A 26,461-nucleotide genomic window follows, 5' to 3' on the forward strand; every position below is an offset into this window, starting at 1 on the left:
GGGTGCTCTATAAATCAATAAATGATGACTTAGAGGCTGTATCATGAGCTATTTTGGTTTCAGGATGCAGGTCTCCAAAGCAAGTTATGGGATTCTTTCTATATAAACAGCACATGATAGCAAAGGGTCCACAGGGGAATCTAGATAAAAAATTTTTAAAACCTTATTTAAAGAAGGAACCAGAGGGTAGGAAGTTCACTTGACTTCCAACCTGATATAATGGTCTTAAAATTTCCAGTACGCGGCCAACCACCATTCTTAATCAGAATTTCGTGCATGCTGATTTAGAACCTTATATAAAATAAAGTGAGCACATGTTAGAGCATTATTTGGGATTTTGTCTTTGGCCTAGACTGGTTCTACCATGAAGATAAGCCAAAAGGTGAAGAACCCAGTCTCAAAGGTCAACTGGAAGAGAACACAGGCACCATCTCAATCACCACCTTCCCTCCTCTAAACAGATGGGCAAACTTGGCCCAAATACCTGCCCAGTACCACTCAGTAAGTTAGTGGCAAATGCAGCAAGAACTGAGTACTTTTTCCCCGTTTTTTCCCCCTTAATTTTAACAAATTTTTTCCTTTTTCTGGAGGACTGCAAACCGCAACAGGATTCAGGATGTGAATATTCAGCTTTTCACCCTGCATCTTTATATATAGTTTATATGGATTTACAGTGTTAGGTGTTGAAAGCTTGTCTGTCTTGATAGAAGTTGCCAGTGGTTTTAAGGCCTCTTCCTTACAAACTCTGAGAAAAGAACATGGAGCCTGATTTCTTAATCACAAAGAAGAAAATCCTCCTTGAGAGCAGTTTGGGGAAAATGGGGGCTCATTTTTCAGGGTTTAATTTTTCTGAAAAATATATTTGAAATAAAACTATTATAGAAAGGTCTAGATGATGTCCCTAAACTTTAAATATCAGTTTTAAGCATAATCATCTACTCGAGGTATATAGCAAAAAAGTTTTATTCCCATGCTGTCCAATGCAGATGAACAGCTTTTGACTTTGCCTACTGTGTGCAAGGCCCTAGGCTTTGAGGAAGGATCAGTTGATTTTCTCCCTCCCTCTCATAAAGATAGAGTTGGTAACACCTCACCAGATTAAAATTGTTCATTTTCTGGAGGACTGCAAACCCCAGCGATGGATTCAGGTATCTTTGGTTGCTCAGTTTCAGATGGTGTAACTTGGCTGCCTAGGTAGGACTAGGCTTGTCTCTTGGAGTCTGCACACCCCATTGGGCTGCAGTGAAGGAGAAGGGGAAGGCTTTCAAAAAAGGCAGCCAGACACATCTTAGACATAGCTGCACAGAAAGTCATAGATAAGGTACTTGGTTTTCCCTTACCAGCAGTCTCCATTAGGAACAAGTGCAGTATAATAGTACTGTGTGTGTTAGCACTGTGACCTCTCCTTTAACCCTCATGAGCACCAGCAATCAAGTTCCTATTTATTGAGCCTCCACTTTGTGGCAGGCTTGTGCTAGATGTGTTTCGTAAAGGATCTAGTCAAATTCTTACAAGGATCCTCATTCAGAAACAGGTTCAGATTAATTTGTCAAGACTGTACAGCAAGTAGGTTTCATGGCCGGGATTCAGTTTCATGACCTCCCTTACATACTGCGTGCCATTACTTCTTACCTCCGGGATATTTTTTCCCAGGTCACGTAGAGACTGAGGCGTTTTGAGGCTTGTACTTGAACCCAATTCATTGGACTACCAGTCTAGTGATTCCCTCCCTATCCCCTTCTACCATGATATGACACTACCTCCCCAGAAAGAGTCTGTTCCCCTATGCTCTTAAGGCAGGCAGCATTTTTCCCTTCCTGCACTTCATGCTCCCTGTCCGAGACGTCATACAAAGTTCCTCTAAATCAGACAACAAAACATGAATTAGGTCTAAAATGAACCATGTTTCAGTGCTCAGATTTCTCAGGTCATATCTAATATTGTAGCTCCATCCAACCCTGTTGGGTATTGTAATTCACTGAGTACTGTAGATGCTTTATTTTACAGGGTGTATTAAGAAGTCCTATAGCTCAGGGGTTTCAAGCCAGTAAGAGTCTACTCAGAAGACAAGGGCCCAGAGATAGGGTTATATTACAGACATCGTTAAGAAGAGTGCTCTCACCTCTGCTAGAGGGCTTCTTGAAGGTAGTTTGTGATGACGAGGTAGTGAAGCCCTTGAGTTGATTAAATCCCTTAAGATGAGTTCTTGTTTGACTGTGGGCATCTAGGCCAAGCAAACTGAAAGGGCATAGATTTGTTTATTGCTACATGTGTGCTGCTCTAAGGGAGAGGGTCCCTGGTTTTCATCAGATTCTCCAAGGTCATGATCCCCCAAGTTATTAAGAACCATGGATTCTAGTCCAACTCCCTCTTGAAACTGATGGAGAATCTGAGATGGCAGCATAGATTGTGCAGGGACTCGACCATGATCAACACAACAGATCAGTTGCAGAGCCAAATCTGAACCCAGTTCCCCTGACTCCCGGTATAGCTCACAGCAACAGCTCATCAAACATTTTGAGGGCTTCCCTGGTGGCGCAGAGGTTAAGAACCCGCCTGCCAATGCAGGGGCCACGGGTTCGAGCCCTGGTCCTGGAAGATCCCACATGTCATGGAGCAACTAAGCCCGTGCGCTACAACTACTGAGCCTGCGCTCTGGAGCCCGTGAGCCACAACTACTGAGCCCGCGTGCCACAACTACTGAAGCCCGTGCGCCTAGAGCCTGTGCTCCGCAACAAGAGAAGCCACCGCAATGAGAAGCCCACGCACCGCAACAAAGAGTGGCCCCTGCTCACCGCAACTAGAGAAAGCCCGCGCACAGCAACGAAGACCCAATAGACCCAATGCAACTAAAAATAAATAATTTAAAAAGAATGTATTAAAAAAATTTTGAGCACCTGCTGTATGCCAGACACTAGGATGGTGCTGGTGAAGAGGCAAAGATAATCATATGATGTAAAACCAGGCGTCACCTATGACAGGACTTCTTCATCACATTTATGTTATGACCCAGGAAATATTTGTAGGGTACTCTGAGATAAACAGATGAGGCTGCCTGTGGCCAGAGGAGACTGTCTTGCCTGGCTACCCTAGTGGCCCCAATGGCTCACCATTTAGCACACCTATAAACCATTCTTGACAGACAGGGAAGCTTTGAGCTACGACACCTCCATTGAGCCTGGCAAGTGCTCTCCTGCCCTCTAAGCTCTGCTTGCTCGATGCAGCTGCTCTACGCACCTCCCTGCCCACACCTCCTCCACATCTTTAGTCTCTTGCCACAACTGGAACGGTATTTCCCTGAGCACGCCACCGTTCTTACACATTTCAATACCCTCTCCCCTTTCATCTCCCAGGTGTCCCTCCCCCAGAATTCCTCCTCCTTCCTCAACATTTTAACCCCGTGATTATGTTTACCATGATCTAAACTCCAAATTCCTTCTCCACTCCACCTCACTACCCACTAAATGGTTAACCTTGGCAGCACCTAAAATTTCTCCACCTTCAAATCCTCCCCCTTTTCTGTTCTGACACCCTCATCCTGTTCTCAGATCCTTCCTTCAACCTGTCATCTCTTATTCTTGGCTCTTCTCCAGGGCCACCACTTCCCCCCCACAGTCCTTAACTGTGGATGCTTCTAGGAATGGGTGCAATCCGCATTCTTTTGATTGTCCTTTGAGTAAAAATCTGTTTTGACAGGTTTCACACTATTCACTTATATTACTCGTTAGCCCTCTTTTTTGCTATTAGTCATCCCCACATTGACTAAAGATTTTAGCACCTGGTTTACGGTCTCCCACCTTCTCTACCTCTGAATTCCAATATCTGATTTTTCTAGCTTCTCACTTCCACTTCAGCTACCATATTCCATGGCTCTGTCCTGGAGTTTATTGTCTCCTAGTACTGTTTAACTTATGAACTTCAGTTTGCCACCCTAACACAGGGCTCTCACAACCTTGTTCACACTGCATTGGTCTTCAATATTATAGAGACCTGCAGTTTTATGACTCGTACATCAGCCTCTACCCAGTCTGCACCAGAGGTATATTCTCACAGCACTCTCAATTTCTTTTTGGCAATGAATCCCAAGCCCTGGGCAAATGCTACAATCCATATTCTCTGCTTCTGCAGCCAGGTGGCTGAGTTCTGCTAGAAAAAAGTGACCCATCCACACACTCAGAAGACACCTGCAACCAGGCCTTCCAAATTCAGGTTCCTCTCCCAAATTTTCTTCACTCTTTTTTGGTCCAGTCAGTGCTTGATAAGTCCAGAGCCTCGAAAATATAGGTGAAGAGAGCTAGGCTCTCGGTTCTTCCCACGTCCAGCTACCTCCTCCACTTTCATTCACTGCTCTTACCTAGTCTCGACCCCTCCCTTTCCCTGGCCCCCATGACTCTCGCGAGACTTGGGGACCTCCGTTACGCACTGCCCAAGTTGAGCGGCGCACTTCTCGCGAGGCTGAGGCAGGGCTGGGGCGGACATGGCGGAAGGTAGGGTTTTTGTGGAGCAGCGCGGGAAGGCGCGGAGCTGTGGGGGCGCTGCTGGCTGGGCGAAGCAGCCCTGAGAGAGAATGGCCGGGCGTGTTCGCTTGGGGCACAGCGGGTCTCGCGAGTCTTCCTCTCCAGCCTCTGCCGGGCGCCTCGGGCCGGGGTACTGAGCGCTATTCCTATGGCAACGCCCCTCCCGGCGTCTCCGACCCCGCGGGACCTTGGCAGGGTGCCGGGCCGGTCGCGAGGTCCCGGGCCGGTCGCGAGGTCCCGTGCCGGCACTGAGTGCAGCCTCGGGGATCCCGAGGGCCGCCGGGGAGGCTCCTTTGATTACCGGCGGTGCTGGGACGGCGGGGGACGTAACCCTTCTTAGGAAATCGAAACTGCTGTCCTGGCAGGTCCCGCATCCGGAAGGGGTACATCCCTCCTCTGCGAAAGAGCTTAGGACTCTTCCCAGGGTGAGGGGTGGGGGTGAGCCAGGGCTGTCACGGGCCAACGAGCCAAACAGGAGGGGGCTATAGGCTCTGGGCTCCCCAGCAGCCTCGGGATTCGGGGCGGCTGGGATTCTTTCCCCAGGTTGAGAGATGTGGACGGGAGGAGGGGGTTTGCTTGGTAGGGGAGTTGGCCAAGGTCACGCTGCTCCTAAGAGATGTGCTAAACCAGACCTCGACTCCTTTGCCTCTCAGTCCTGTCTTTACCCGCTTTTCTGGCGCTTTCTTTGTGCCCCTGCAGGTGAAGGCAATTTGGCCTCTCGGATTGAGCCTCCCTGAATGTAGCAATATTAGAAGCCTTCATTGTCAAAGCCTTGTTGTACAGGTTGCGGGAAAGGAGACCCAGAGATGGGAGTTACCTGCCAGGGACCCTAAAGTGACGGTGTCGGACCTGGCTAGTGTGCTTCTCCTGTTCACCCCATTACTGGAGGAAAATACTCCTTATTTGACTTAACGTTTATTGAGTGACTGCAGTGTGCTGGTCCTCCACCTGTCCGACTGGTTTTGAGCTAAGCTTTGTCTGAACCTACCTTTACTTGGATCTTACTTTTGGGCAGCACCTGACAGTTTGCAGGCTTTTCTCATTTGGATTAGACTTGGCAACAACCTTGTGAAGGAGGTCTGGCATGGGTGTTCCTTGCACTTTATAGATAAAGGAATTGAGGCCAGAGTTCTAGAGATATCCGGGGCAGGCACCCACTTTTTGTCTGCTCTTTCTACCATGTTAGACCCCCTGAGGGGGAAACGTCAGATAAATATTGTATGAAAGCAGAGGAGGATTAAAAGGAACAGAAGAAAGCTGAGGCATCCCCTGAAGCTAGTTTTTGGATGAGTCACAGAATGTTGTTTAAGATTTTTTAATACAGTGGGCAGCCAGCGAAATGGAGCTTGTTGCCCCGAGCAGTGAGTTGGGGTGGAAAGGTTCAGGAAGGCTTTATGTGAGGTGATGGGTACTCCATCGCTTTTACACCAGTTAGGGAAGTTAAGGAATGTTTTGGGAATACGTTACCAAGATTGAAATTGTAGAAGGCAGTTGGTTTTTCATTCAGCAGTTTTACTGAGCACCTGCTGTGCCTCGCAGTCCGGTTACAGCCTGAAGAGCTCCTACTGGCTGAATATGCTGATTGTTATCCTGCAAGTGCCTTGAGATTTGTGTTAGGATAACCTTGAGAGACCTGCAGCTGGTGGAGAACACACCTTAAAACATCCTTTCAGGGTTAAATTGGCAAGGGAGTACAGATAGGTAAGCATAGTCAGGAGGTTCTGACTCGACGGTTTTTTTTTTTTTTTTTAATTATTTTATTAATTTATTTTTCGGCTGTGTTGGGTCTTCGTTGCTGCGCGCGGGCTTTTCTCCGGTTGCGGCGAGCGGGGGCCACTCCCCGCCGCGGTGCGCAGGCTTCTCATTGCGGTGGCCTCTCTCGTCGTGGAGCGGAGCACGGGCTCTAGGCACGCGGGCTTCGGCAGTTGTGGCACACGGGCTCAGTAGTTGTGGCTCGCGGGCTCCCGAGCGCAGGCTCCGTGGTTGTGGCGCATGGTCCCAGCTGCTCCGCGGCATGTGGGATCCTCCCGGACCAGGGCTGAAATGCGTGCCCCCGGCACTGTCAGGCAGACTCCCAACCACTGCGCCACCAGCGAAGCCCTCGACAGTTTTTATTTTACTTTTTTTTGTGTGTTCCAGTTTCCTAGCCTGTGTTCTGACTTAAGCTTTTTGGAAACAATGTCACAGACTTTGGGAAGAATTGAGTGGAGCATCCTAGTCCAGTTACCTCGTTAAACTGCAACTGCTTGTTATGCGCAGGAAGGCAAGGTTATCTAAACAGTGTTTGGCGGGGGTGTTACGCGGCATGTACTCTAATCAGGATTTATCGGAGCTGGCTGTGCTTGTTCAGAAATACTCATTTAAATACAAACAAATAGCAGAAATCTGTGTCATGTAACAATTGGATGATCTGTAAGCACGCTCTGTGGGAATTTCCCTGATAATGGTCTTTGTTAGGTGGTGTGAGTGTGAGCATGCGGGAAATTGCGCTTAGGAATAGTAAATAGAACCTGCAGGGGCTGAGTTATACAGTAACTTCTTAATGCGACTCGTTTAGAAACCAAGCTTCTTTCTTTCCATGCATCCATGGGTATTGGTTTGACCATATATATTTAGCTAAAGTCTGTCCTAAAATTAGTTGCCATTTCCGCTCTACATCGCTGTAGCTATCCTTCATCTAAGCTTCCTTCATCACTCGAACAAGTCCCTCCAACTTGGTCTTTCTGCTTTTACTTTTTCTCCTTGATATTGCTTCCCCACAGCCTGTTTTTACAGTTTCCAGTGTTCCTTTTAAAGCATAAATCAGATCATGTCTCTCCCACTCTTTGCAATACACCTACCCTTCCACATGCTCTCCCCACTCCCCGTGGCTCTCCATGATCTTATATATATTTTATAATTTATATATTTTATATCTTATATATATTTGGAATATATTTTTCCGAAGCCTTCCAGTGACCTTTACAGGCCAACAGGATCTGGCCGCTGGTTAACACTGATACTTTATTTCTTCTCCTTCACAGAGCTCTTGCACACTAACTTCCTTGCTATTCTTTGTATTGTACATTCCCAACACACTTCTATATCTTTGTCTTGCAGTTTCCTTGGCCTCGAACAGTCTTTCTCAGTTTCTCCACGCAGCTAATCAACTTTTATTCACTCAGGTGTCTGTTCAGTTCTCACCTCTTTAGAGATCGTCCCTAGGTTTTGTTTGTTTTTTAATTCCCTTACTGGAATATAACCCCCATGAGGGCAGAGACTTTTGCTGTTTTGTTCACTGCTGTATCTTCCAACTTAGAATCGTGCCTATGGTTGAAGAAGTGGATGAATTATTGAGCATCATTTACCAGACATCAAGAAAAGTTGCCAGGAATTGCCTGGCGTTCCAGTGGTTAGGACTCCTCGCTTTCACTGCTGAGGGCACAGGTTCAATCCCTGGTCGGGGAACTAAGATCCCGCAAGCGGTGTGGCCAAAATAAATAAATAAATAAATAAAATTAAAAAAGAAGAAAGAAAGAAAGTTGCCTGGATACATCCTTAGTCTCTTGTCAAGTAAGCTGGCTGGTCCAGCTTTTAAGAAAGAGAGTTGCCTGGATACATCCTTAGTCTCTTGTCAAGTAAGCTGGCTGGTCCAGCTTTTAATGTGCTCTGAATAACATCAGCCTGCTGGGAGCTGCCTAACCTACTTTTCATCCAGCCCAGTTCAGTCTTAGCAATTTAAGCATGCTTAAGAGCTCAGTCTCTGCAGGCAGACATGGGTTTGAATCCTAGTTTTACTAAGCTGTGATCACAGGTAAGCCAATTAATTGCTCTCAGTCTCAGTTATATCAACTTTGAAAGGGGGATAGTCTCTAGCTCAAAAGAAATAGTGTATCATGCAGTCTACCTACCATGCGGTCTGTCTCTTAGTCTCGTTTTTCTTTTTTTTAATTATTATTTATTTATTTGGCTGCGCCAGGTCTTAGTTGCGGCGTGTGGGATTTTTTTTTTTTTTGTTATTTTTATTTATTTATTTTTGGCTGCATTGGGTCTTCGTTGCTGTGCGGGCTTTCTCTAGTTGCGGTGAGCGGGGGCTACTCTTCGTTGCGGTGCGCGGGCTTCTCCTTGCGGTGGCTTCTCTTGTTGCGGAGCACGGGCTCTAGGGTGCAGGCTCAGTAGTTGTGGCTCACTGGCTCTAGAGCGCAGGTTCAGTAGTTGTGGCACACGGGCTTAGTTGCTCCGCGGCATGTGGGATCTTCCTGGACCAGGGCTCGAACCCATGTTCCCTGCATTGGCAGGCGGATTCTTAACCACTGCAGCACCAGGGAAGCCCCATGCGGGATTTTTTAGCTGCGGCATGCGGAATCTATTTCCCTGACCAGGGATCGAACCCGGGCCCCCTGCATTGGGAGCGTGGAGTATTAGCCACTGAACCACCGGGTAGTCCCCTCTCTTAGTCTCCTCTTAAACCACTCTCCCCTCAATAAAGTAAAAGTGAAAATTGGAAAAAAATGTAAGTGACTTGTTAAATGGAAAAATGATCATGGACTTTTATAAGCTTACTGGAATTTGGTCAGGAAAATACTTTTGACAACGATTCAAGTAACAAGGTGAAGACATTCTGTATACTGGACAATACAGTATACAGTATTGTAATACAGTATATTATACAGTATGTGTACAGTATACAGTAATGTATACAGTAAATTTAATTAAAATTAAATAAAATTTAAAATTCAGTTCCTTAGTCATGCTAGCCTCATTCCAGGTGTTCAATAACCGTGTGGTTAGCGGCTCCCATATTAGCAGACAGCACAGATGAATAGAACACTTGCATCATTCCAGAAGGTGCTGTTGGACAGCAGTGTTCCAGAAAATGCTTGGTATAGGCTGGTAGAAACAGGGAAAGGAGAAATTTTGCTCCTTCCAGTTTGGAAGTTTATCTCTTCATTTATTATTTTATTCATTCATCAGATGTCCCAGTCTGCTCATAATTATGTATTGTCTGGTGACCTCTCAAGCAGTATCTCTCTATATACCATTCCTTTCTTTTCTCTATCTTCCCTTTCTTTCGTTTCTGTCACCAGCAGAGGCTGTTAGCTTTCTCCTTGAGGATATATATATATTTTTAAAACAAAGAAACAAAGTTTATCCAGTCACTGCAGTGACTGTGGATGTGCCAGAGTAGAGCTACTGAATCATGCTGAGATATGTGGGGTTCAGTCACCGGCAAGGTGAGTTGCTGTAGTTGGGACATTATCATGATTTACAGACATGCCCAACAAAATGAGAAACTACGTCCTCAGGCTCTCTTGTTAAATCTGAGTAGACCGGGGACCTACAGTATTTATTGCACTCCACCTACTAAGGCACTGTAGGGTGGAGGATGGGATGAGCATGGAGTGCGGGTGGAGGGAGAGGTAGTGGGTGGTTAAAAAAAGAAGAGCCAGACCTAGAGCCTATTCACAGGGAACACTGCAGTCCAGGAGGGGAGACGAAAGCATGTGTGTTAGAAACTGCCTTGTAGGGACTTCCCTGGTGGCACAGTGGTTAAGAATCTGCCTGCCATTGCAGGGGACATGGGTTCGAGCCCTGGTCCGGGAAGATCCCACATACCGTGGAGCAACTAGGCCCGTGCTCCACAACTACTGAGCCTGTGTTCTAGAGCCCACGAGCCACGACTACTGAGCCCGTGTGCCACAACTACTGAACCTGCACTCTAGAGCCCGTGCTCCGCAACAAGAGAAGCCACTGCAATGAGAAGCCCGCGCACCGCAACGAAGAGTAGCCCCTGCTCACCGCAACTAGAGAACGCTCGCGCGCAGCAACGAAGACCCAACACAGCCAAAAATAAATTAATTTAGGAAAAAAGGAAAAGAAACTGCCTTGTAGGGTGGAAGGTGAAAAATGCTTAGGAGTTAGAGAATTCAGAGTAGGAAGAGATGTTTTAGGAAAGTGGGGAGTATGCTTTGGGTGTCAGGGGAGGCCTTTGCTGCAGGAGATAAGCTGGGCTTATCTGGGCTGGACTTTGGAAAAATAGGCTGCTTTTGGACATGGGGAGATGTGGGTGGGAAGAGGTCACTATTCTCGGTGGAAGAAATATCAATAGCAGGATGTGAGGTTGGAAAAGTATGTTAAGGGCTAGATTATGAAGGGATTGGTTAAGCATTTGCATTTTGCTCTGTGGGCCGTGGGGTGAGGCTACTGAAAGGTATCAGCCAAGGTAGTGACGTGACTAGAATTGTCTGAGGCCTGTTGAAAAGGCTATATAATGTAGAGGATGGATTTGGGAGGGAGCGAGGGAGGGAGGCTGGAGTGGGTGCCGTAGCAATTGAAGATGAGTCCTTGGGTAAGGGGCATTGGGGTTGGTGAGGACTGCTGTGAGAGATACTCACTATAGACAGCATAAAAGACAGAACTCTGGAAACCTGTTTGCATGTTGACAAGAGGGCGATATCAAAGATGACTCAAGCGTTCTAGGCCTGGGTGACTCAGATAATGGCTGGGCTGTTAACAGGAAGAAGAGGAACAGATTTGAGAACAAATATCTTGACCTCAGATGTGGACAGATTTTGCCATGCCCAATATACCTTTAGGTGGTTATGTCTTAGCAGACAGTTGGAAACATTTCCAGTCAGACTTGCATTTGTGTGAAAATTAGCTAGTGAGCTAATATTTGTTGAGTATCTCCTGCGAAGCCAGCCCTATCTGTGATCAGTGCTGCACAGAGTGAGGTTTTTTCTTTTTTTTAATACTGTGCTTTTTAAAAAAAATTTATTTAGGCTGCACCGGGTCTTAGTTGCGGCATGTGGACTTTAGTTGCAGCATGTGGACTTCTTAGTTGTGGCATGTGAACTTATAGTTGCGGCCTTCATGCAGGATCTAGTTCCCTGGCCAGGGATCAAACCCAGGCCCCCTGCATTGGGAGTGCGCAGTCTTATCCACTGGACCACCAAGGGAAGTCCCCAGAGTGAGGTCTTGACAAACATATTAAGTCACGCCACTGACTTGCAGACAAGTCTTAACAGAGTTGAATCACAATCAGGAAAAATGTATTTCATTTCTATTAAGTACAAGCAACTATTGCTAGGGATGACAAAGTGAGCAACACACAGTCGCAACCTTAATGGAAGTGGAACCGAGAGGGGAAGGCAAAGTTTCTCATAAAAGCATGCATATTGTGCTTTATAGTTTACTAACTTTTCTCTTTTGCATTGATGCTTAGTGGCACTACCGTCTAGCCGAACTCAAGTCCATAACCTAGTAATCATCCCTGACTTCCCCCTAAGTCTGTAGTCAGTCACCAAATCCTGTGACTCCTATAAAGCTCTCACATACGTTCTTTCCTTTCTGCTGTCATTCTGGTAGTTCATGCTAGTGGTTCTCAACCTGGAGAAGCCTGCATATTAGAATCACCTGGGGAATTTTTAAAAACTCAGATTTTTGCATCACTCAGCTTCAGCGAAGATCAGTATATCCCACAAAACATTTTTTTCAAACTGAGCCAATATTGAATAAAAGAGGGCTTTACTGGATCATTTTTTTAAACAAATGTAAACAAATATAACTATGTGCATATACACACATATACATAAATAAAATAAGGTCATCTTTCCTAACTAAGAAGTCCTGAGTAATTGGTTTTATTTGTAAACTGGGGTAAAAGGATTTTTTAAAGCAAACTTTTGTTAAATAATGGCTTTTGGACTTTGTCAGTGCATTTGAGTTATGAAAGAATTGCTAGACTTTAAAGTGTGAAAAGTCAAAATGTGAAATGTCTCTTAGCACCATTATGTTTTTAGTAATATCCAAACTTTGTGTGTGTGAACTGGGAGGGTACAGACTGGCAGGGGTATCTTACTATTCCTTTGTAATCTCCTCCCGATGGTATTGCTGTCTTCTTTCCCCTTCCCTTCCTCTTTTTTTTTGGCCTAGCTGTGCAGCTTGCGGGATCTCAGTTCCCTGACCAGGGATTGAACCCTTGCCACGGCAGTGAAAGCCCGGAATCCTAACCACTAGGCCACCAGGGATTCCTTCCCTTCCTTTTTTCATTAGGGTATTTTGTGAACTTGAATTCTCAACAGTAAATATATCCACTTATTTCTTATTCTCCATTACACAATTTCCCCATAGTTAGCACTCTTGGTTAGTGAATATTCAGTAATCCCAGTGAAAGAAAAATTACATCTTTAGTATGACAGGTTTAGGAAAGTAGTAGTGGTAGTAATTCATCACCTGTGAGGAGCTTATCTTTTCTGATGCCAACAAAGAAGATAGTATTTTCTGGGACTTTGATACATGCTTTAATGAAATATTGTTATGTGGAAGACTCTAATATATGTCTGAAACAAAAATTATTCTTGTAGTTCTCAAAATGAGATGTTATCACAGCTTTTACGATATTTTTCTTTTATCTAACGGACATAGTTAAAGCAGAGTAGGGAGAAAGTCAGTAATTAAGGGATTATACAAAGAACACTAATTCACTGCTAAAATTGGGACTAGAAAGTAAGAACTATAGAAGTGTAGAGAAAGGAAATATCAGGGTTTTGTTAATCTAAAAAGATTTAATGAATACAGTGTGGGTTAGTATTGGAGTAGGCAGAGGGGAGTAGAAATCACATTTAAGGTAGGGAATGGAAAGAACATTTAATTTCTAAATCAGTGAATTAATAATAAATACGTGCTTGATGTCCTGACATTAGAGCTGAAAATAGGTAGCATGGTACAGTGGGATGAGCATGGGCTTTGGCTTAAGATCTTAAATCATGATATAGAACATTTTTATAATCTTAAAAAATTTCCTTGAACTCCTTTGCATTCATTCAATCACATTCCCTTGACCTCTGGCAACCACTGATCTGCTTTCTACCACAAAGCCTAAACTATTTACTATCTGGCCCTTCACAGAAAAAGTTTGCCAACTCCTGACCTAGAAGGAAGAGTCTTATAAGGATCATTGTTGGTTCCTTTTCTGACTGTCCCATGACTTACTGATTAAAAAAAAAAAAGAATATATATATATATATATATATATATATATATGTATATTGCAGTTGATGTTGGTCTCTTTTTTAGGCTATTCATAGTGAATGTAGATTTTTTTTGTCTCAAGCATCTTTGGTTAGGTCAAGAGTGATGAATTACAGAGAGCTCATCAAAATGTCTCACCTCCAACTGCATTGGTAAAGAACAAATGGGTATTGTTTGGAAAGAAACATGATTAAATTATAGTGCAAGTGCTGACATTCTTCACCGATACTTAGCATAGCTCTTTCGGCAAAACTGTAGGTTTATCTGTTATTTAAATTTCTAGTCTTATTTTTCAAAAGGAAAGTTGGAGGAAGAGAAAGAAGAAGCCACAGCTGAAAACTAGTCACTTGATAAAGAAGTGGTAGTAAACCTTTAAACTAGACACTGTTCTAAATAATTTAATCTATCTTAACTCAGTTACTCCTCGACAGCACTCTGAGACACCATTATTATTGCCACTTTCCACCTGTGAAAATCGAAGCATGGAGAGGAGTAAGTGACTTGCCTAGGTCACACAGCTAGTAATGGGCAGGCCAGGGTTTCAGCCCAGTCAAGTGAGGCTCCAGAGTACACTCTATTTTTTTTTTTTTGGGCCGCTCAGCATGTGGGATCTTAGTTCCCCGACCAGGGATCGAACCCGTGTCCCCTGCAGTGGAAGCACGGATTCTTAACCACCGGACCACCAGGGAAGTCCCAGAGTACACTCTCTTAAGGGCTGTATCGTGTTGTCTTTCTAAGAATTGTAATAATTAACATTTATTGACCACTTACTGCAAGGCAGGTTATCTTCTAAGGTCTTTGTATGTATTAGCATGTTTAATGTTTACAACGTACTTAACATATGAGGAGAAGGAGGCCTTTGCCTAGAGTGTCGTAACTAGAAAGTGCTGGGGCTGGGATCTGACCCCAGTCAGTCTACCTCTGGAGCCTGTGCTCCTCACCACTGTGCTGTGCTGTAGATTCTCTCTCCATTATTGCTCAGAATGGTAATTGTATACTTTTTCCTATAAGAACGCGACAGCTTGGTGGTACTCAAGGACACATTTGTATTGCCATTTGCAAGCAGACACATTGCCCACAGAATAATATCTCAGCCTTGGGTGCTGTCTCCATTATACTATGAAATGGTGTGGCAGTTGCAATACCACTGGGAGGTGCACCTGGGATCAGGGTTTCCTCCTACAAAAGATGCTAGGCGGGGAGCATCTCTGATTTCATGAATGAGAGCCCTCTATCCTAAAGCCCTCCTTTCATCTTGCCTCTTCTCTTTGTAATTTATATAACCTTTGTAATTTATGTCTTGTGTTGTTAGGGAACTGTTGACCGAAACAACAGTGTCAGGGTCGAGGATGCAGGTAGAAATTTGTGTCAGTAATTCTGGAGAGAGACTAGGGTTATTGCTGTAGATTTTGGATTTACATGTTTATAACTGATATCCAAAGAAATTTACAAGGATTCCTTGAGAAGGTGTTTCAAACAGAACTTTTATGATCTTTTCTTTAAAGGTTAAAGGAGTTGGTAACTTTCTACTCTTGAAGGCAAATGTCCTCATAATTCCCCCACATGAATCAGTATCCAGATTCTTTGTGACTATTAGCTTTGTTCTTTCCCCTCCTGTTTGTGAGTTCCTGTAGATACTACTTTGAGTCTATATTTGGTACTCCTTTGGTGCTATCAATACATTATTTGTTTGGAAGAGGTGCAAATTAGACTGCCCTTTAAAAAAACTCTTAAAGAGGCAACTGCTGATGTACCATAATGCTTAGTTCATAGCAGGTGCTTCATAAGTACTTACAGAATGATAGTTTAAGTGAAATGGAAATGCAGAGTATTTACGGATGCCATAGTCTTGATGGATTGGAGCTCTTGAGCAAAAGGTTGGCTAGAATATGGCGTGATTGAAACCAAGGTTAAAGGATCCAGTTTGCTTCAGGGAAGAAAAATCTGCAGTCGACAGCCACAGGCTATACCCTGTGAAAACTTGGAAGCTATCTCTTGGGCAGGTGGGATGTGACTGTAGCCACTAGTTTGAACTAGCAAGATAAGGTGTCCTCTGGCCATCCATTTAGTTGACTTAGGGAGAGGCAGGTGAGTGGTGCCAGTGACTTTTATGGAGGACAAGACTAGGTCTTGCCTTCTAATTATTTGTATTTCTCCTAGAGCCTAGTATTATGCCTGTTGCACAAACCCGTTGACTGATACTAGTTTAAAAGGAAAATCTGACCAAGAAAACAAAAGACTGAAGCCTTTTGCTTACATTTTCTGGACCCAGTATGCTACAAACAGAGGCTTTATTTAAATCTTCTGGAGTACAGCATCACTTGTGTGGAGTGTCTTTCCTTGCGCTGGCTTAAGTCAGGTGGTCTTTCTCCGTGCTCTGTTTGCATCCCCTGTCAGAGTGCTGTCAGATTTTACCGATTTGTCTTCTTTAATTGCCCATCTTCTCTATTACCCTGTAACTTTGTAAAAAAACATGTGCCAAGATGGTTTTCTTTACTTTGACACTGGCACTGCATAGGTGCTTAATAAATTTTTAATGAATGACTAGGTTATACAGTTGTCTTCCTAAGAGATGAAAACCTTTGAACAAGTCAATGAATGAACAGAAAAATTGCAGTTCAGTCGGTCTTCTATCTAAACAGTAGTATTCCCAGAGCAGTCTGTGTGTGACTTGGGGAGGTACGTGCTGGGGGCTGAACTTTTTCCCCAGGCTAGTCATCCCCATACCTGGGGTAGTCTTAAAAGTACTATGTATTTCCTGTGACCCCACTCCCGATCTACTGAATTTGGGTGCGCTCTCTCTCTTTAGTTCAAACTGCCTAAGTGATTCTTACGCAGCCAGTCTGGGAGGAATGTCATCAAGCACGGTCTGAGGCCAGAGGTGGGGAGGCTGCTGGTCGTGGGCCTGTCCCCTTTCTGCTCCTCAGTTCACTGTCTGGGAATTGAACCAAAAGAGATGATCTTTAGGTTCCTTCCCTTCCTAAAGTTTTGTGATATATAAAAACCCTTACACTTGGGTATTAGAAAATTATTTATTTTTCCTCATACTTGTAATTGTTTTCCATAATCTTTAAAATTTGTGTAAAATAGTATATTTGCTTTGTAAGTGCACGTAGATTTAAAATTCAAATAATATTACAAGACTTACAACAAAAAATAAATTTGCTACCCCTCAGACCCACTCCGCAGACCACTTTTCCACTCTTCTCTGTTTACCTCTAAGTGATAATACTGCCATTTCTAGATTGATCAATTATAGACATTGACTGACTTTCCTATGGTAGATTAGGAGTTGCCTCTTTGAGAGCTTTTTTTAAGGTGCAGCCTAACTTACACCTCTTTCAAATGAATAGTAGTGATGATTTTTTAAAGCATGTTAGGCTTTACTTTTTGGTTCGGGAATTGTCAGTGCAGACTTGCTATACGAGGTGATGCAGTATTTAAAGTAGCTCCTTCAGTAGTTAGCGGTGTTTCCATTTCTGTTTTTACTTTTGTTCATCACCTCATCCTTCTGATAATGTCCTGTTGATTTGCCATGATTTTAATTGATCAATCTTAATTCCTAAGTCAATAAAACATTTGAAACTCATTCTGCTTTTCATGACTCAAAAAAAATGTTGTGTAAACAGTTATAATAGTTTAAACTATTTATCCAATAATTATGTAATTGTGAAATGCAGAGAGGAGGGTGGAGGCAATGCTGACAGTTTTGAGTGCATGTGCAAGTTACAGTAGTTTCATTGAATTTTTACTACAGCACTGAGTAGTAGATTCCTGGCCGCCCCCCGTTTTACATATAAAGAAACTGAAGCTCAGAGAAATGAATTGCCCATGGTCCCCATAGCTAGTTACTAAAAGGATTTAGATCCCCATCGCTTGGACTCCAGAATTCACTACAGGTGTATTTGAATTTTTTAAAACTTTAATTGAAGTATAAGATACGTGCAAAGAGCAAAACATTAGTATAGAGCTTAATGAATTACCAAAATAAAACATGAATGTAACCATTACTAAGTTAAACAACAACAAAAAAGGATGTTACCAGCATCCCAGAGGGCACCCCTCATGTGCCCTCCCAATTACCACTCTCCTGCCATTCCTCCGAAGATAACCATTATTGTGACACCATAGATTCATTTTGCTACTAGTGTTAGCAGTTTTGGGACATAATTTGAAGCTACTTCTAATTCATATGTCCTTTTACATTTTCTGTTACCACATCTAGAAAATGAGTGCCAGTTTTTCTTTAAAGAGACCCATCAACTCCATTTCTTTCTCTACAGGAAGAAAAAAAGTATAAATTTTGTACAATCACATGAATTTATTGCTTTGTGTTAAATGTGTCCCCGTTTTAGGTAAATAATTGCAGTTTCTTGGCTCTTTAGTCCGAGTAACTATGAAGAACTCTTTAAAACCAGTGATTTGTCACACCAGAATAGAAGTGTAGACCTGAGTCCTACTGAAGGGGTTTTGTGTAAATGTAAATGCTAAGATTTGAAAAATATTGCAATAGGATCATTGTAAGTACTGTTTTCCTTTAGCCAGTGTTTTTTAAAACAATATTTGGTTTAACGGTTAGTAGGCCAAATAATTGCAGTATTTTGAAAAAAAAATAGTTTTAGGAATTCTCATCTGATATGTAACTCATGAGCAGTGATCATTTTAGCAGTTGTAAGCAAATTTTCATCTTGCAAGTGCCTTCTCCTTTATTTTCCCAAGAATACTGATTTATACCTGAGATAGCCAGGTTTTTGACTCCAGGCATTTATTTAATGTGGATTCTCTAGATGAAGGGGGAAAAGTTCCCTACTGTATGTATGAAGAAGATAGTCATTAGTATTTAAGTATTTAAACGCATTTCTCTTTAAATATTTGTTTATAATTATGAAAAGAGAACACATTTGTTGTAGAATACCTGAAACGTGCAGGAAAGCGCAAAGAAGAGAAAAATCTGCTGATATTTTGTGGTATTTGTCTTTTTATTCCTCATATATGTGAATGTTTTTAATAAAATTGGACTTATAAAATATGTTGTTTCACAACCTCCTTTTTTCTGTTAATAATATTTATAATTTGAAAATGCATGTTTAGTATTACATATTTCTTTGAAACATTAATAGTTGCATAATAACTTCAAACTCATGTATCACTTTATTTAACCATTCCTTTGTTTTTTAAGTGGGAAGGTCAGTTTTTGAGTTGGGGTAGGGTTAGAGTCAGGTGAGTGAACGGGAGACATCCAGGATTCCTCCCACATTTCTTCTTCAGGTAACTAGGATAGATGCTGGTGTCATTTATTAATATAGGGACCATACAAAGGAAGAGCAAATTTGCTGGAAGCTTTGTTTTGGGGATAGAGAATTTGACGTGCCTGTGGGCCGCTAGGGAGAAATGTCTGTCGGGCAGATGGATAGTTGAAGCTAAGAAGAGAGATCTGCACTAGAGAGATGGATCTACGGATCACTGGCACTAGATTTTGGTATCAACCACAGACCAAAGATCTGCTGCCTTGGGAGATCACACAGTGGAGAAGGGGGCCAAGGATAGACCCCCTGGGGAGTGTCAGTGGTCAAGTGTTCGGAGGGATGCGGAGAAGCACGTGAAAGAGACAGAGCACCAGAATTGGAGAGAAGGTGGCATTGTGGTTGCTGAAAGAAGAGAAGAAAAGAGGGATGGACAGTAGTGTCCTGAGTCATGTTACAGAGGTGTGGGAGGAGACCCACTGGCAAGTGTCTGTTGGGTTTGGCAATTAGAAGGTCATCAGTGAGAGGAGTTTCAAGGGAGTGGTGGGGACAGAAGGAGGGAGTGGCAGGGGAATAGTGGGTGAGGAAATGTGTGTGGTAGATAGAGCTGGAAGGGCAGAGGTGGGTCAGATGTGTGGAAGGAGAGTTTTGTTTTTACTAGGTATAGACCTGGACAGCTTTATGTGCTGATGAGAAGGACCCAGCTGAAAGAGATTGAAGTTGCTGGAGGAGGCGGGGTTGATGATCAAGCAGAGGACCAGGGGAGAGTGATGGGTTTGGAGCAGAGGTGGAGGGATTAAGCTTGGATAGGAGGGAGATGGTCTCCCTGAGAAAGCCTGGGGTAGATGGGAGTAGTTGCTGGCCCGGTGGGGGTCGGTGGCAGTAGCTCAGTTTTCTCAAGACATTGGCCAAGAATGAGGCAGATGGGGTGGGAGATGGGCTTGAGGGCGGTGTCAAGATTTGGAATATCTGTGGTGGGGAGTAGGGGGTGGATGGACCGCAGCCCAGAGAATGACCATAGCAGCACTGTGGTTCCCTAGATACGATGATTTATGCATGGTTGCATGAATCCCCAAGACTCCAGGTAAAGGAAGAAAGAAGTCTCTTGACTGCTTGCATCCTCAGGGGAGTCTTCCCTGATGTCCGAAGTTAAATTTCTTTATTATAGGTTCTCATAGCTCTGTTCTTTTCTTCTAGTACTCGTTAGAGTTGTAGTTTTGCATTTGGTTGTTGCAATCGTTATTTTAATTATAAAAATTTACTTTCCCCGGTAACTAAAAGCTCTGAGGAAAGATAGTCTGATTTTGCTTACCACTGTAGTGTCTGGCACCTCATAGCTACTCGGTAAATGTTTGTTGAATTTAATGAATCAAATACAGTGGTTCTCAACCTTTTAAATCTGCCCCAGCACACCTGTGGAATATTACTTGCTTCCCTCTGAACCATTATTGACTGCCCTGAGGCTTCCTGAGGGAGGGCAGGTGTCAGGTAGTGTGGGGTAGTGGTTAATAGATCACAGGCCCTGGAATGAGAATGCCTAGGCTCATATCCCAGCCCCGCCTCTCACCAGCTTCATGACCTTGGGCAAATTCTGTATCTGTGGCCCAGTGTCCTCATCTGAAAAGTGTGGCTAGTAATAGTACCTACCCCATGGGGTTGTCATGAATCTTGCATGAGAGTTCACGGAAAGCTTGTAGAACAGCATGTGATATGTAGAAGTTACTTATTACTACTAGTGGTTTGAAAAAGCCTCCCAAGTAATTTTGATAATCATTCCTGAGACTCCATATATTAAATATTGATCTTCAGGGAAACTGGGAAGGAATCCCTGGACTGTGATGGCACCCTGAAACAAAACCATTCTTGGTCTTGTAAGAGTATCAATAAGAAATAGTAGGAATGTCACGTGACTACAGTTGACCCTTGAACAACTCCAAGGGCTAGGAACACCTAGGTTCTGGAACGGTGGAAAATCTTCGTGTAATTTGTAGCCCTCTGTGACCTTGATTCCTCCATATCTTCGGATTCAGCCAACTGCGGATGGTGTAGTACTGTATGTATTTACTAATGAAACATATCTGTGTGTAAGTAGACCCACGCAGTTCAACCCCGTGTTCGAGGGTCAGCTGTAGTCATTTTGGTAGCCATCCTGGCTGCAGGATGAGGGATGAGTGGATGCTGTCTGCTTTACACCTGCTGTGGTAAACTTGATTCTTTGTCTCCCTTGCAGAGGAGGTGGCCAAGCTGGAGAAGCACTTGATGCTTCTCCGACAGGAGTATGTCAAGCTGCAGAAGAAACTGGCAGAGACAGAGAAGAGATGCACCCTTTTGGCTGCGCAAGCAAACAAGGCAAGCAGCAAAGAGTCCTTCATCAGCCGCCTGCTGACGATTGTGGCCGACCTCTATGAGCAGGAGCAGTATAGGTGAGCTCCTGGCCCTGGGCCAGTGTGGGGAAGCAAGCCCTTTGCTTTATTCCCAGGCCACATTGCAACTTCTCCTCTCTTGTTGCCTTTCTTCCCAAGTTTATTTCTCTCCAATAGTTGACCAGCCTTTAGTCTCTGGAATGTAAGCCCCTTGAGGCAAGATTTTGTCTCTTTTGTTTGCTGCTTATATTCAGTACAGAGTATAGCAGTGATGGTGATAGCATTGCTGGTATAGATAGGAATTAGCTTACAGGTCCAGGGATCCAGAGGGGAGAGGTCACTTTCTCTTGAGCTGGTCAAAGAGGGCATCTTGGAACTAGTGGGTAGTGTAGCGTTATGGTTGAGGGTGGACTTTGGAGCCACACAGCCTGTGTTAGAAGCTCAGCTGGCCACTTACTGACTATGTGACCTGGAGCTATATGACATGCCTCAGGCTCCTAATCTGTAAAATGGGGATAATAATACGACTGTTTACCTTAGGGTTGTTGTGAGGATTAAATTAATAAAATACTGTTTAAGCACTTAGAACAACAGTCTAGCATGTAGTAAGTGCTCAGTTTTTAATTGTTATTAAAACAATATTGTTATTGAGTTTTGAGGTAAATGTTAAAGGCTGAGTAGGATTTAATAGATAAAGACAGTGATATTACTAGTAGAGGAAATGGCTGAGAATAGGCTCAAACATGGGAACTTGTGGAGGATTTAGAAGACAGTGAGGGGCCCATTTTAGGGTACATGTCCATGTAGGGGAGCACTGGGAGAGGTGGGTAAGGTAGGGTGGATTGGGGATGCCAAGGTGAGGAATTTGGACTTGATCCTCTAGAAAGTGTGGAACAGTGTTTTTGAGTTACAGGACTATCATAATCAAAGTGGTGTTTTAGGCAGATTAGCCTGGTAACACCGTATAGATGAAATTATAAAGAGGCAAGAGCAGCCATGATGTTGTCGTAGATAGTCCAGACCGGAAGTGATGAAGGACCGAGCTGGGATGCAGATGTGGAAAAGAAACATGGACATGAATGTATGTGGAAGGAAGGATTTACCTACTAGGGAGAAGGATGATTGGATTAGATGATTAAGTAAAATTTTGAAATTATGACATTTAAAATAGATCAAAATCCAGAATTGCCATCTACCATCTTAATCATTTCTAAAAGAAAAGAAAAATTTAATACCAAAAAAATAGGAAGTACATACTCTCAGTAAAGGACAGGGCTTTCTTTAAATCTAATGGATGTATCTACTTGTAAAATATAGTTCATTGTCTTTTTTTCTTTTCCCCCTCCTCTTTTTCCCATGGACAAGTGAAAACTTTGTTTCCATTGGCCCCAGGAAGCCTGGCATTTCTATTACAGACACAGCTCTCCCACTGTCCAAGGCTCTTACCCGTTAGAATTCCCATAATTTACTTTCTGTAATACGTAACAGTTGATTGCATTCTTGTTTTATTTTATTTTATTTTATTAATTAATTAATTTATTTTTGGCTGCATTGGGTCTTTGTTGCTGTGCGCGGGCTTTCTCTAGTTGCAGCGAGAGGGGGCTGCTCTTCATTGGGATGCGTGGCCTTCTCCTTGCAGTGGCTTCTCTTGTTGTGGAGCATGGGCTCTAGGCGCGCGGGCTACAGTAGTTGTGGCACGAGGGCTCAGTAGTTGTGGCTTGTGGACTCTAGAGTGCAGGCTCAGTAGTTGTGGCGCACGGGCTTAGTGGCTCCGCAGCATGTGGGATCTTCCCGGACCAGGGCTCAAACCCATGTCCCCTGCATTGGCAGGCGGATTCTTAACCACTGCACCACCAGGGAAGTCCCTGATTGCATTCTTATACTGTAGTCCTTCTAGGAGACTGGGAATGAGACTGGGCAGTTTCCTCTTCTGGCCACTTTTTACCTGGTCGGCTATGGTATGATCCCATGGTTCTGGTGGGTCTCTCTTCCTCTTCTAAAACCTGTCCTTTATCGAAAGAAGGCTGAATACCTTTGTTATCTACAATTGATAATCAGATGAGGAATGGAGACTTCAAAGAGGACTTACCTTTTGAGATGGGATAAGTGAAACTGGAATACCAATTTCTGAAGCAGATGCTCTTTTACCAAGATAGGGGGGAAAAAAAAACTTTGTCCCATGAACATGCATTTTGTTGAATTTAAATAGTGTTTTTATGTGTATTTCAGTAATTGGAATAACTGAAGAGTCAGTGTTAAAATTTTTAAATTGAGCAATGTGGAAGAAATTGGTACATTTCTTTTATTCTTAAGTTCAGGAGGAGGCTTTGGTCCCATAAGACAGTTAAAAATGATGGTTATATGTAGTTATTTACTACCATTCTTTTAACAAACAAGCTTATAATTTTTCCTATTAAAGTGTTTGATTGAGACACTCTAGCAAGAAGCTCTTTATTTATGTTTCCTCTCCAGTTGTTACATCCTAGCATCCATATTTTAAAAGGAAATGCCTTTAATTGACTAGGATGAAATTTTTAAAAAATTGCTAGCCTCCTAATTGTTTCTGCATAGAGTCCTCATAGACTTGACCTGTCCAATTTTCCATTTTTGAATCATATTTTTAAAAATTATTATTATTAGAGATTATTAGTGAAATCCTTATATTTATTTCCCTTTGAGATGTTAAGACTACAAAAGAAAAAATTTTGACTTGACATTCATGAATAATAGTAGGAATTTTATAGAAACATTCATTTTTATAATTTTGTGGCTAAAGTCAGATTTGTGGCAGAAACAGTAAGCAGTGACTGTTCATTTACATTATTAGAATTTAATACTTTACAAATAAATTTAGAGTTTAAAAATTATTTGTGCTTTGTTTTCATTATATTTTTTAAACCTTATCATAGGATATGATATGAGACAGAGTTTTATGTTCCATTTTAAATAGAATATCAATTCTATTTCTTCTTTATTAATAGTGTTTTGTGTTAACAGTATTTTCTAATAGTTTGAAATAATAAGTACCCTATTACTCTTTTGATCTAACATGATTAGTTGCAACTTGGTTAGTTCTTTAATAGAAGTAGAATTGATAACGCTTACATAATTATAAAGTATGTTCTAGACAGTGCTTTTGTGGGGTAAAATGTGTTTGCATCAAGCATTATATAGAAACAATATTCTGTTTGCATCCCCTTTTAAGTGGATGAGTCAATTCATGTAATAGTTTTTTCTTTCTTTCTCTCTTTCTCTCTCTCTCCTCCCTCCCTTTCTCTCTCTCCCTTTCTTTCTTTCTTTCTTTCTTTCTCTCTCTCTCTCTCTCCCTTTCTTTCTTTCTTTCTTTCTCTCTCTCTCTCTCCTCCCTCCCTCCCTCCCTTTCTCTCTCCCTTTCTTTCTTTCTTTCTTTCTTTCTCTTTCTCTCTCTCTCCTCCCTCCCTCTCGCTCTCCCTTTCTCTTTCTTTCTTCTTTTCTTTCTTTCTCTCTCTCTCTTTCTTTCTTTCTTCATGTAATAGTTTTTGTGTATTTAGTTTGTGAAAGCTTTCCAACCTAACAAATTATTTTCAAGGGGAATATGAAAATAAAAAGACATGCAGATACAAGCAGGGTGATGCTGATTCGTGCCTGTGGATTGCTGCCAGCGTAGCCATCTGGCACATGCTTGTGTCAGCCCAGTGGGTCACCCTTAGGTTTTTGTTAACTGCTCAGATGCTTTCCCACCTTGGCATTTGACATTACAGAGTTAAAAATAAATAACTATTTGGAAAGCTGTTTTCATATAGTGATAAGTCATACATATGGAAACATGTTTGGAAAAAAGATTTCTCTCACCCCATTTCTTTATAAATGGTTGAGTAAAAAATGGCCAATAATAGGTCTGAATGTTTCTGGTGAGAACAGGAGTGTAGATATTGGGTTTCATATTCTTGACTGCTTTGTCAAAGCTAATTTGTTCATGGTTTTTGGTTTAACCTTGCTTGAGCATTAATATAGTGTGGAGCATTGCAGCACTGTAGTCTCAGAGCTGTTATCGCAATCTTTAACCTTTCTGTCTCTCTCTCCTGATGATTACTCTTGATTTTTTTTCCTTCATAAAACCTCTTCTACTCTTTATATGAATATTAATAATCCTATGTATTGATAACTTGTAGGTTCACCATCTTGTGGGTGACATTAGGGAATGTCTTTGAAAGCAGAACATCCCATGGGAACTAAAGCTAGCAGTTAGAAATAGAAAACGTGTCTAGCAACATATTGTAAATATGAGCCATCAGAATTCAGTGCTAGCATAGAGATAATTTTGCTGTGATTTTTTTTTTTTCTTTTGCAGATGTATGTTGATCAGTCAATACTCATATATTTATCAGCTGTGAATCCTAGCTATACCTAGTTATAATGACATTTTATATGTGTGGGTATTTTTCTTCATCAGTGATCTGAAGATAAAGGTTGGGGGCAGGCACATCAATGCTCACAAGTTTGTCCTGGCGGCCCGCAGTGACAGCTGGAGTCTGGCCAGTTTGTCTTCCACCGAGGAGCTGGACCTGTCAGGTGAGCCTCTGACGGGCTGGGGACTCAAAACTCCCAGCACAAGAGCACTTGGCAGAAGGTTATGGTGTGTAATTTTGAAATATTTGTGGTTTAATGAACGTAGAATACTTTTCTTATAAATTGATGGTGACCATAAGCTAGTTAAATAATTCGTGAATCAGTAGGTTGTACTTTGTGGACACTTCTGTTTAATATCTGGCTAATAAATCATAAATATTTGAGGATTTACAGTATTCTTATAATTTTTAAAATAAGAATATTTATCCAGAAACTCTTTTCATATAGTAGTATGTTATGAATATGGGAGCATGTGTAGAGAAAAATTTTTCTTCCACTCTAAGAAAAAGTCCTGCTGCTGTTCAGTTGCTTAAAATTTAATCATAGTTGCCAAAAGTACTTTTCCTGGTCTATAAGAACTGAATTCAGAAGTAACATTTATTCCAAAGAATAAGAATATTCTTTCTTTAACATCAAAGGATGACCATCAGTCTTCAGGATTTGAATAACTGCATTGAGCTGTTTAATGTTATTATTTAATTGTTTTATGCTACAGTATGTTGTGTAGAATTTGGGTAAATATGGTGGTTAAGTAAACTTAAAAACATCGTTTTCAAAAGTTGATTTCAAAATTGCATTTTCACTTAGTACTTGCCTAACAGCTGCTTAAAAAAAATAAAAAGAGCAAATTTTGAATTTAATTCTGCTATTAATAATCAAGAGAATTATTATTATTATTTTTTTTAAACATCTTTATTGAAGTATAATTGCTTTACAA

The 26,461-nt window shown here is 42.3% G+C and overlaps 1 protein-coding gene across 1 annotated transcript in view; it reads left to right on the forward strand.

The window, feature by feature from the left end:
- The first annotated feature begins 4,465 nt into the window (after window positions 1–4,465).
- The window catches only part of ANKFY1 (ankyrin repeat and FYVE domain containing 1), a 74,754-nt gene continuing 52,758 nt past the window's right edge, over window positions 4,466–26,461 (forward strand). The window contains exons 1-3 of the mRNA XM_061174841.1: window positions 4,466–4,487; window positions 21,003–21,195; window positions 25,568–25,686. Of these exons, the coding sequence (XP_061030824.1) occupies window positions 4,478–4,487; window positions 21,003–21,195; window positions 25,568–25,686 (322 nt within the window). The 5' untranslated portion in view covers window positions 4,466–4,477. The remainder of the gene's footprint in view (window positions 4,488–21,002; window positions 21,196–25,567; window positions 25,687–26,461) is intronic.

This window comes from Eubalaena glacialis, chromosome 19 (genome assembly GCF_028564815.1).
Source record: "Eubalaena glacialis isolate mEubGla1 chromosome 19, mEubGla1.1.hap2.+ XY, whole genome shotgun sequence".
Classification (NCBI taxonomy): Eukaryota; Metazoa; Chordata; class Mammalia; order Artiodactyla; family Balaenidae; genus Eubalaena; species Eubalaena glacialis.